This window comes from Vidua chalybeata, chromosome 6 (assembly GCF_026979565.1).
Source record: "Vidua chalybeata isolate OUT-0048 chromosome 6, bVidCha1 merged haplotype, whole genome shotgun sequence".
NCBI lineage: Eukaryota > Metazoa > Chordata > Aves > Passeriformes > Viduidae > Vidua > Vidua chalybeata.
In genome coordinates this window covers 16986325-16998935 of record NC_071535.1, presented here as the reverse complement: position 1 = coordinate 16998935, position 12611 = coordinate 16986325, and the positions used below count along the sequence as shown (strand labels likewise).

The 12611-nt window shown below is 37.8% G+C and overlaps 1 protein-coding gene across 4 annotated transcripts in view; it reads left to right on the top strand.

Moving 5' to 3' along the window:
• Positions 1–10707, top strand: part of TDP1 (tyrosyl-DNA phosphodiesterase 1) — a 41288-nt gene extending 30581 nt beyond the window's left edge. For 3 of the 4 annotated variants that reach the window (XM_053946373.1, XM_053946371.1, XM_053946372.1), the window contains 2 exons: positions 2728–2842; positions 10233–10707. In XM_053946373.1, the coding sequence (XP_053802348.1) occupies positions 2728–2842; positions 10233–10306 (189 nt within the window). In that variant the 3' untranslated portion in view covers positions 10307–10707. Of the gene's footprint in view, positions 1–2727; positions 2843–10232 lie in introns of those variants that run through there. The other variant, XR_008431597.1, reaches the window with a different exon arrangement.
• The last annotated feature ends 1904 nt before the right edge of the window (positions 10708–12611 follow it).

Genomic DNA, 12611 nt, shown 5'->3' with positions numbered 1-12611 from the left:
AGGCTGAAGTAGATTGTGTTTTACACGGTGCTTTGTGACAGTAAGGGTTTCACAAATGTCCAACTCAGATGGTGCCAGGCAGCAGCTTTGTAATTTTGGTGCTTTCCATCAGGTGTATGAAGTTTGTTGTAGCATAAGAACCATCTCACAGGATGTCTGGGCAATCAAATGTCACATATGTCACATACATGCTGACAATTTACATGCTATCTTGTGAGTAGTATCTATGAATATACACCACCCAGACTCTCCTACCAAGTGCAACCTGATTGCTGTGAGTTATGAAAAAATCTCTTGGCACCACCATCACTTACACAGTTCCTGTTGTTTGTGAGCTCTAGAATCCCTGGCATATTTCATGTTCTTTCCACTACAAACAGAAGTATGGCTTTTGCATTTTTACATGACATTTCTACCAATCCCTGAGTGATTCAAATTTATTGGAAGTAAGGCTATACAACTTGATTGTTGCATTTTGTGTAAGTAATTATGAATTTTTTCCAGTCATTTTCAAACCCTTAAATGTTTATGAGCTTTTAAAAATAATCTTGCATATTTACATTGGTCTGTTTTGAACATATTACTTGTTACCTCAAGGCTGAGCTCCACAAAATGCTGTAGCCTGATTTTAATGCAGATTTATCAAAATATCTGACTGAAATAGTATAAGAAAGGGAAGTTCAAACTGGATTTTCTTTCACACAGTCCTTTAGCATGGACCTTGTTTGTTTGTTTCCTCTGTTCTTTCATTTAAAGGGCAGTGGCTTTTGCCTAGTCCTTGAAATAATATATAATGTTTCTTACAGCATAACCTATAGTTTGCTCGTACTTTGGGTCATGAGACGAAAGATGCATCTATATTCTAAAGGAGATTCTTGAACTGACTTACCCAGACTACTGTCTGACATTGTCTTTGGCAGCTCTCCTTTTTGTAGGTTACTATTCTTCTTGAATATTAAAGAAAAAGGCACAAGGCTGCATTGATTCCTGTGCTTTGTGTGGTCACGTGGATGTTGCTGTCTCCAACTTAAAATGATAGCATTTGATAGTGTGAAACTCCAGTGAAGAAAGACTTGCAGTATTGTGTATAGATGGGACTCTCCATTCAGACAGTGTGTGTGTATACCATGGGATTTTTTGGTAATTAGGATGCTTGCTTGTACTATCACAAAATAGTAATGCTGAGAAACTCAGACTGGTGGACCATAGAGTTTGAATAAAGTGTAAGTCAATAACTGGACATGAGCTGGCAATGTGCACACTCAGCCCAGAAAGCCACTTGTGTCCTGGGCTGCATCCAAAGCAATGGGCAGCAGGGGAGGGAGGGAGGGAGGGGATTCTGCCTCTCTGCTCTGATGAGACCAGCAGTGCTGCATCCACTTCTGGGGTCCCAGCACAGGAAGGACCTGTTGGACTGAGTCCAGAGAGGAGATACAGAAATGGTCAGAGTTGGAGCACCTCTCCTATGGGGAAAGACAGAGCTTGGGGTTCTTCAGCCTGGAGAAGAGAAGGCTCCAAGAAAACTTTATTGCAGCCTTTTAGTACCTAAAGGGGGCTTATTAGAAAGGTGGGGACAGACTTTTTAATAGGAACTTCAGGGACAGGACAAGGGGCAGTGGTTCTAAACTAGAAGAGGGTATATTTAGACTAGATCTAAGGAAGAAATTCTTTACTGTGAGGGTAGTGGAACATTGGCATAGGTTGCCCTGAGAGGTGGTAGATACCCCATCCCTGGGAGCATTCAGGATCAGGTTGGACGGGGCTCTGAGCAATCTGCTACTAGTGGAAGATGTCCCTGCCCAGTGTACAGGGATTGAACTAGATGACTCTTGAAGAGCTCTTCCAACCCAAACTATTCTATGATTTTAGAAAGAAAAGTAGTTGTCAGTAATATCTTATAAATAAAGAAAGAAACTTGATAGCCTTTTGATTTCTAGTCTGTTCTAATCAAACTCTACTTGATTGACAGTAAGCTATTTGAAATCTCAGAACTAAGAGATTTTGCTTTTGTGTAACTCGCTACAGTTGGGATCCAATTTCTCTGGAGAAGTAGCTAAGCAATACCACCTGCCCAAGTTACTTGAATTACTTTAAATCTGTCTACCTTTGTACTGTACTGCATTTTTTATTTTTATAGTCCTTAACCTTGTTTGACAGTAATGCTGTCATTCTATAAGTGTAGTCTTTGAAGCTGTTGTGCAAGCAGTTTAAAATCTTCATTAATTTTTTTTGTCTGTGGATGATGTTACTCAACATGTCTGAAAAGTACAGATTTGAAGACTTGCTTCTGTAACACAAAGTGATTTCTAGTTTAGTCCATGAAACATACTGAGCATCCAATTAATGTCAGAATGAAACTAAGCAGCAAAGAGAAATTTTTAGAAGCTTTTCACTTTAGTTAAATATTAAACACTGAAGGAGTTCACCTAGTGAACATGGAAATAAATTGGTGTATGTGTAGGGGCCTGAGAAGGCAGAATATATCCAATATGGACCCACATGGCCAAGCCAATAGATGTAATAAAAAGAGAAGAGCTGAAATAGTAGACTTAAGAAAAGCTGAGTTTTTAAGACATGAAGATGCTTCATGAAGTATCTAATCTCAGTAAAGGAGGCAGAAAATTTTGTTCATTAAAATAGCTCACTGAGAAAGCATCTATTGTAGATTACGTTTGTCTTTTTCCCCAGAAACTAATGAATCTTCTATGTGTTTCCCTTCTCTCATAGGGATTGGACAAAGGTTACTTTCATGTAGGAAGGGGAAAGCTTCCAGAAAGGAAAGATTCAGCAACATATTTTCCTGTACCTTATGACCTCCCACCAGAACAGTATGGAAGCAAAGGTAAGGTGTGACTTCAGAAGAAAAGTAGGCTTGTATTCTACATGAAGCAAGCTAATTGAGTAACTCTGAGTCAGTTGAATACTGCTGTGTTCCAAAGATCTATTTTAACGTTTTTGTGGTGTGATTGTGTGCCATTTGGTATCAGTTCTGTGTTCTGCTTGTGACTTCAAAGAAAGCAACTAACTATAAGGTTCTTTATTCTAATATTTTTCTTTATTGTTTAAGTTTTGGATCAGTAACTTCTATGCTAGTTTTTATTCCTCTTTTGTGATTCTTACATGCATTAAGAAAATAGATGTTCTTTATGGAATCAAAATGGTTTTTTGCAGAACTAATAGGGAAAAGAGTGTTGAAAAGGGAATGTTTGGAAGAGAGCAGGCATGAGCTAAAACAGTCCTCTGGAAATGGAATGTGAAAGAAATACTGTAGTGCAGATGTGAAAGTATTTCTGTAAATAAGAAGAAAGAAGAGTTGCTTTTGCTCCATTCTGTATTTCATAGGTTATATTTCATAACACTTGAAGAGGTGTACAAAATCTCAACTGTCTCAGTTTCTGAGATCATCTCTAGAACATGCAAATCAGGAAAGCGATAAGAGCGTGCAGCTGGGGGGTGATGGCTGAAATATATAAAAATATATTGAGGATAATGTTGATGTGCAACCTGCAATATTTGGGAAGAGTAAATTTTTATGTTTTTGTCCTTAAAAGAAATGTCAAAAGATGTCAAAACTAACTTTCTTTTTGAGAAGCCTTGGTCTAAGAAAGACAGTATCTAGGACAGAGCTTGAAATAGGAGTAACACACATAGTTTATTGAAACACAAATGTTTCAGTAAATCTTTGAACTAATGAATGAGCTCTTAGTTCAAAATGCTCTGAAACTTCTTAAACCCTCTGGAAGAGAACCCTATAAAATAGGGGGGTAAATGCATTCTAATAAACAATTTTTTTCTCCTTTAATTTTCTCTGAAGTGTATATATTGAGATCAAAGAGAGGAACTATTAGCTGATTAATAGTATATAGAAGATAAATTTGTATGCAAGAAAATAAGACAGGTTCCAACTCAGTTAAGATGAATCTAGAGTGAAGCTACATAAGTCTCTCTACATGCCAATTACATTAATTACCTTAGTTGTTTTGCCCTTTGTTGAAGATTTCTTTCCTGAACAACTCTCACAACTTGTAAAAATGTGTTAAGATGTATTTCATTATGTTCCTATGGGAAAATCTATTTTACCCTTGGTAAATGGGGGCTAAAGCTGTCAAATCTCATGCTGGAAAAATGGTGAGGAGGCTAGAAAAATGGTAGGGGAATGAGATGAAAATTAGCTTTAATACAAGTTCAGGTATTGTTCAGAAATTGACAGTCCACTTAATTCATTAGTTCTCTAGCTGAAGTTTTCAGCCACTGATAGTTGTGATTTCATTAAGGATGCATAAAAGGATCTTTAACACATCTCACAAGAATGGCACTCTCCCTTGTGAAGGGCCCTGTTCACTGTTCAGTGTTCCACTGCCACAGATACATGGAAAAGCAAATTACCTTTTTCTTGTAACTTCAGATATTCAGTGATTGATATTTTGTCTGATTTTCAATGAGTGGGAGTTGGGAGTATGGTAAAATTACATTTGGTAAATATTTATAGTGATTTCAGGAAACTATAGTAACACTGCATCTCATTTATTACATATAACATGTGCTGGATAAAAGGAAGAAAGACTTCATGGCATATTTGCCTCCAGCTCTGGTAAGCTTAGGTATTTTGTGTTAGGTATTTGTGTTTAACCTGTTACTTAAAGAGTTGAAAGAGTTTTCATTTGCCCTGCTTTGTGCTGGTGGCACAGTGCTTAAAAGAAGAGACTGGTGTCTTGTCCAGCAAAGCTATAGGAATTCTTTGTTACTCTGAGCTCCCTCACAGGAGGTCCTGTAAGTTCTGAGATAACTTGTATTCAGGAGGTCATGTAAGTTCTGGGAAAATGTCAGTGTATGTGGTCTCCACCTTTCTCTCACCTTTGCTTCTTCTTCTAAGTTCTAGAAGTAGTTAAGCAGTTAAAATATTCTTGAAGAAATTAAGACAGAAGACTTCTGGGAAAGTATCTAATATTTTTCAATAACTACCCATTTTTTATAATTAATGTTGCATAGCTGCTTGAAACCTGTATACTTTCTAGGGTTTGAAAGACCTAGACTAGCAACATCCTGTATAAATTTTTAGAGAACTTCAAGTACTTCCAGTTTGCCTAGTATGGTACAATGTCTAAGAGAAAATCCATTCTTTTTAGTAGATGACAACTAGAAGCTAGTCCAGTTGCTAGTGATTCTAATACATTGATCAGAAAATATTTCACTTATTTAACATTCAGAGAAATGGTAAATATTAATCAAAGTATGTTTAGAAGTTTAGTTTTCAATTTTTGAAGCAACAAGTATATTGTATATTGTCATTGTAAATCATAGCCCAGGGTGAGGAAGCCAGGGTTGGAACCAATCTCATTTGTGCTGGTCTCAGTTTCTTTCCTCAGCAGAACCAAAAGCATTATTATTGACTGGTAAACCTGCAGTTTGAGATTGAAGCTCTCATAATGCAGCTTGACACCAGACACTGCCTCAGAAGACCTCCTAGAGCCCAAGTGTAACATTTGAGTACACTTGTTCTCCCAGCTGTTTAGAATGACTGTAAAGAAATGAACAATTTGCATGAGAAGAAACTCAAGTTAGAGAGTCAGTATTTAGTTTGGCCACTTCTGTGTAATGTTATGATCAGGTTGCATACTTGCAGACCAGAAGGAGCCACTTGACTGTCTGGTTTGCCACATGTTACCAGCCAACTTCTTTGAGCTCAAAGCTCATGCTTGGCTAAAGGAGATGTGCTTCAGATTATTAGGTGAGAGCACTGTCATGAGATGGCAAATTCACCAGATGGTCAGTATTTTTCTTCAATAGTTGGTCAATTCAAGAATTGTAAAATGAACTTTGGTTTGGGTATTCTTTTTCAGGGTAGGTGTATGATGCCCAGTCTAGTTTTGGAACTTACATGTGATTTGGGCCATCTTGTGCAGCGTGCAAGATTTGTAGTTGAAGTCTGAGGAAATCAACAGTATGACATCCTGACAGATCAGAGTTAAGGTTGCACAGGGGACTTTTACCAAGGCATTTTTCCTGTAGACTGTTTCTTCACAAATGATTTAAATTACCAGCACAAAAGAGTTAGATTATGCATGATACACATAGCTTGCATGCTTCCTTGTTGCAGGGTATAACATGCATATTTTACATCTGGCAGTTTTAAAATAAAGAATGAGGTCATTCCTATTCTAACATGACAAAGGACCTCATTAATTTTTAGCAGATAACATTTGTTGTGTGCAACAGGTACACTATTAACTCTTTTCACATTGCTGTTTTGAGCAATCGCAGTTGATCACCTCCAATAGTCAGCTGAACAGCAGAAGGCCATTTGTGGTCTGCAGATGTATCTTTAGGGCAAAACATTTAAAGAATAAAAAAAAAAATCTGTTAGCTGACAGTACTACTCAATATCTAGATAAATAAATCATATAGATACATTAATTTCCTGAAGGCCTCTCTAACAGGTTAAGGCTGTCATAATAAAAAAGACTATTGCAAAGCTCAATGTATCGATGATACAAAGATAAGTGAAACCTATAGACCAGCATTATGATTTGAGAGTTCCTTGGAAGGGAAGCTGAAAATTACCCAGTCTGGTATTTGGGAATCATGCACACAATAGCCTATCTTACTTAGCAAGATATCTTTATAAATAAAATTTCTTTGTATCTTTAACAGCACTCAGATTTTTATTTTCTTGTAGAATCTTTTAAATGAGTACTGCGATTTTGTTGTATAGCATTTTTATTGTGTAACATTATCTTCTCATTGAGCTCCCATCATCATATCTCTGTTGCAGTATTGCTATTATCTCTCTTGCCAATACAAGTTACTTACTGTATTCAAGGAATTTTACTTCATTTTTGATTTAGGTCTTACACTGACTACAGGAAATCATCTGTTGTGTGGAGGGAACTTGAAACTTCTAATTCATAAGTATATCAAGGTTTTTTAATAACAATTTGGGGGAGATCTCAGAAAAGTGTAAAATACTTTTTCCCTCATCACATCAGCACTTTGAGAAACAAAGTAAATCCTTTATTTAAAACTGCAGTACTGGGTTGTGATTTTTTTTTTATCTTTTTTTTTTCCCCCAAACAAGTGGTCATTGTCCTGGCATTCAGAAATCATCACTTTGTTTGTGAATATTCATATAGATCCCACATCTATTCCTCATCTGCCTTTACTCCTTGAGATCTTTAAGTATGATTTTTCATTGAGAAGAACGAGATTCATTCCTTTTCAAATGCCATGCTCATCCAGAGGGAGGGGACAAGAGAGACTGAAGTGTAGAGTGCACCTTTTGCAAATGCTTAAGGAAGAACTTTCCAAATTCATGCAGCGGGGAGTGAGTTTGCTATGTAGAATGGCTTGAAGAAGTCTGGTTATTTGTAACCTTTCTATATATGTGAATACTTGTTGCCTTGAAGCTCTCTTTTGAATTAAGTGGAGGTAAGAATTCAGTCTCTGTGTTTAGAAATCAACCAGGAATTCTCTCATCCAGATCTCCACTCACAGTGCAAGAGACACCCATAGGAAGAGGATCACAAAGGCGCTTTCATTGTGTTTTATACTTTGCTATTCAATTGTGTGTTCCTAGTTTTGACTGTACTGCCATCTGTCATATTTGTGAGAACACGGAAGCTTGATGTGGCCTGCCAGCATGGATTCTTTGAGTGGTACTCAGGTGTTACTCAAAAAGAACTTGTCTTGTTCTCCAGAGCCTCTCTACCTTTAAGTAAAATGTGGTTGTCTATTCAGTTGTGAGGGGATGTTCAAAAATCTGCGTATAACTGAAATAGTGCTCCACCTGAGCTTTCAGATAATGTTTAAGTAGCAGTGGGGCTGGAATGGCCCCATTTATTTTACTGAGTGCTGACTCTACTGCTGGAGTTCTGCTGCTTGTAAATGAGGCAAGAGCAAAGCTGTGGTACCAGCCTAGCAGGTAACACTAACTCCAGTGAGGTGCTGTTGAGACAAAGTTGGGGTATCAGAAATGAAGCACTGATCTTGAAATGTGTGGAAGGTAGGTATGTAAGGACACTTTAAAAGTTATTTAATGAGGCTTTTGTTTCCACCCCCCAAGAAGATCAAAGGAATTAACTTTGAGAAGCTTGGCTGTCATTTTTGTGTACAACAGTAAGCAGCTGCCATAATACAGTATTTGTACATAGTCATTGTCTTTCTCTTGCTGTTATAGATCCTATTAAAAGTGATGAATAATTTAAAATTGAATCTGACATTTTATAAATAACTGAATTATAATTTATATCAGCAATGGTTCTACACATGACTTACTAAAATATTGTCAGCTGTTTTATAAAATCAGCAGCATCCCATTAACAGAACAAAGTTCCAAGTACAATAATAGCTACCTTGAGCAAATTTTATTTAGATCGCTACAATTAGAAAGAACTAAATTAGGTATTGAGACCTCTCAGCATGCTTTAAGGAGGTGACTGGAGTTATTTCTGTACATCTTAAGTTTTCCTCTGCCTGCATGTTTTGCTGAATTAAGCAGAGTTAACTGCCATATGGTAGGAAAGTAGGGAAGATGGATAGAACTAAGCTGCATAATGTACTCTTGAGTGACAGATTCCAGTGCTTGAGTGGGACTGGATTTATTCTGATGTCATATATAGAGGTCAGTATTCAAATCTGAATGTATGTTTGAAATCCTCAGTGCTTTTGCCAGCATTTACTTTATTCTGTATCCATTTTTTTAACTGTTAATGTTTACTATCTGGTAAGGTATTCACCTAAAATACAAAAGGTACACATGGCTCTCCAGCAGGAGACTGGTAAAACAAGCTTAGGGAAATAATGGTGCTACTTTTTTTCTTTTTAAGAGATGACTTAAAGTCTAAATATCCTGCAGTTGAGCCAGAAACCTTAGAGAGCTTTCTTGGCAGTGCACTGTGAGTTAAGTGCTGTAGTTTTTTCCAGTTTCTGATGCCTTTTATTTTTTATATGCTTTGAAATCACCTGTCCACTGTAACAAAAAAAAAAAAAAACCACACAAAAAAACCCCAATTACCTATTGCTCTCTTCCTGCTGTAAATAGACACATTTTAAAACATCTGTGTAGCTGGGATATGTTTTACTGCAACATTCGGAACTACAGTATGAGAATTAAGGACACTCTAGTAGTGAGTAATAATGAGTACTTAGTAGCAGTGGTCCCTCTGCCCCATGTTTAATTGCCATGGTACTTGTCACAGTGTGCTGTTGTGTAATTTATATTACCCTTCATTACTGATTTTGTCACTTTCTTACTCTCCTTGCTACAGTAATTCTCACTTCCTATATTGTCAGAGTTGTCATTGCGTCCTGTAAATTTAAAATTGGATAAAAGTAATCTCTGTCAATAGCTATTCCTGTCATCCTAGGTACAATTCAGTTTAATCTATGCATATTACAGATTGATGTAATTGTATTCCTTCAGGGCTCATTTTGTACATGGAGAGAAGAAGCAGGCTAGATTTATATAAATTTCTTCATTGAGAAAACTCACTGAAAAAAGTGTTAAAGGATTTTTCTCTATTTCAGTAAGAGTAGCCTACAAGAAGTAGAATAATACCTTGGATTCACAGAACAGCTGCATTTCTGCCACACATATGGTAGGAGGAAGAGCACAGAGCAGGTTGTGGAGCTAGCAGCTAACTCCTGGTGTGTTGCCTTTTCTCTTTCCCAAGAGTGGAAAGAGCTTCTGTATTCTGAGAAGTGGGAGGGAACTGTATGGTGCAAACCTGTTGCTCATCTGAAGATGTAATGTTTGAAGAAGTGAGGGGTAAATGTGAACTCTTCAGAGGTCAGGCAGTGTAATTCTTAGGTACTGAATTCTTACTGTCCCTGTGAAAAATATTAATATGTTACAGTGCTTATTTATAATTACATTGGGTTAAGAGAGATGCAGCACAAAACTTGCTGGCACCAGGCCATATCAAATTTGGCTGCATTACTGTACTTGTATATTGTCTGAAATACAATTCTTATACAGCTGGTGAGCATGTTGGGTTATAACTATATTTAAAATAATATCTGGGGGGAAAGCAAAGCTTTTTGAAAACTCTTTATCTTACAGTTTAAACAAAGAAAACAACAAAAATGTCCACTAAACTGAAATTGCACATGGTGTTAATTGAAAATCAGTGAGAATTTTGACCTTCCTCTTCCCCCTAAAGGGAAAAGAGGAAGAGAACTAAATTTTGCATTTGATAAATTAATTTGTCATGAGTATGTTTCTTTTTGGTTTACAGATCAACCATGGATTTGGAATATTCCTTACACTGATGCCCCTGATACACATGGAAATATGTGGGTTCCATCATAAATGTTTCCAGTACTCTGGGATGTTCCACTTGCTGACACTGAGCCTGTTGTGCTACTTGGAAAAACTGCTTGTTTCTGATCTGTAAGCTATAATGTCTGCTGTAGTGGCTAATTTGTAGTTGAAACATTAAAATGTTAATAAGGGAGAGATTCTTGGAGAATCTGCAACCATATTATTACAAGTGAACCTGCTTTTTTTAATACCTTTTTATATGCTTTTTCTTTCCTGTGGTTCCTAACGTGGTTTTCAAGATAAGAACTGTTCTGAGAGAGTCTCTCTGCATTTATAGCTGTAATTAATTTAAAAATGACAGTTCTGTAAGACTGTCAGTTGACCCCAGTAGCTGGAATAAAAATTATATGCAAAATTCAAATTAAAATAAAGGCAATCATGTTAATATATCCTTTGTTCTATCTTCTAAATGTGTATGTTTCAGTTTGGGTTGGAACTTGTATCTTGCAACTGTACTCCCAGGTATTTTATAAAATTGACAGCATCCCATTAATAGAGAACACATTGCTTGTATCAAAAATAGAGTGGCTAGCAGGACCAGGGCAGTGATTGTCCCCCCACACGCAGCACTTGGGAGGCCACGCCTCGAGTGCTGTGTCCAGTTTTGGGCCCTCATGACAAGAAAGACATTGAGGGGCTGGAACATATCCAGAGAAGGGCAGTGGAGCTGGTTGGAAGGTTTGGAGCACAAGTCTTCTGAGGAGTAACTGGAGGAGCTAGGAATGTTTAGCATGGAGAAAAGGAGTCTTAGTAGAGCTCTTACTGCTCTCTACAATTACCTGCAAGGAGGTTGTAGCCAGGTGGGAATCAGCGTCTTCTCCCAGGTAACAAGTGAGGGGACAAGAGGAGCCTTAAGTTTCACCAGGGAAGGTTTAAACTGGATATTAGGGAAAAATCTGTCATTGAGGGTTGTCAGGCATTGGAACAGACTGCCCAGGGAAGTGGTGGAGTCACCATCCCTGGAGTTACTAAAAGACGTGTGGATGTAACACTTAGTGATATGAGTTAGTGATAGACTTGGTAGTATTTTGCTAATGTTTGGACTAAATGATCTTAAATCACAGAATTGCTAGTTTGGAAGAGATCATCAAGATCATTCCTTAACACCTCAACTAAACCATGGCACTGAGTGCCACATCCAGTCTTTTTCTAAACACATCCAGGGATGGTGACTCCATCACCTCCCTGGGAAGATCGTTCCAGAACTTTTATCACTCTTTCCGTAAAAAACTTTTTCCTAATATCCAACCTGTATCTCCCTTGGTGCAGCTTAAGACTGTGTCCTCTGGTTCTGTCAGTTGCTGCCTGGAGAAAGAGACCAACCCCCACCTGACTATAACCACCCTTCAGGAACTTGTAGAGAGTGATAAGGTCACCCCTGAGTCTCCTTTTCTCCAGGCTAAACAACCCCAGCTCCCTCAGTTGTTCCTCACAGGTCTTGTGTTCCAAGCCCCTCACCAGCCTCATTGCCTCCTCTGGACACGCTCAAGTGTCTCAATGTCCTTCCTAAACTGAGGGGCCGGAACTGGACACAATAAATACTTCTGTGATTCCCTACCTCACATTCAAAAGGAGTCTCCCAAAGACAGAATATTTTTGAAACGCCTAGCAAAGCAATAGGGATGTTGAAAAGTTTAGCCTACTCTAGACGCCCAGTTTCACATGTTCATGAAGTTTTGTATTTTTTTTTTTTTGGTTCAAATTAGTTTGTTAGTGTCAAGCTTATTATGTTCCTGAAGAGGAACATAAGTAATAGAGGGCTGGTTTATTTGCTTCTCTGTCAGTATATTTCATTAGGCTTAAAAGTTGGCTCAGGAGTACATTGCAGCCATTCCATAGCTTCACTAAAGAAAAGCAGTAAGGTGTACCAACTAATCACTTCTAAAGGAGACCTCTAATTAAAAAGTACTGACACTGTCAGTGAGAGTAACAAAACCTCTGCATGAGTCTTCCAAATAATTTCATGATTCATTAATAATAATTCTACTCTGACCAGACACATAGTAGTGATCATTATTGGGGTACTCAGTGACTGTTAGCTTTCTTAATTACAGGGCTGACAGTAAATATTATCAACAGAATTGGTAAATATATTGATTTTTCTTTCCTATTATTTTACAATTGTGCTAAGCCTTACCACCACCAATCTGTTGTCACCAAATGCCTGCAGACACTGACACTAGGGAGTGTGTGCTTGTGGTGCTGAGGGGTAGGGAAAACAGCATGTTTCCTGATAGTGATGCCAAGTGGCTGTACTGAGGGTAACGGCATTGCATTCAAGGCTCAGGCTCAC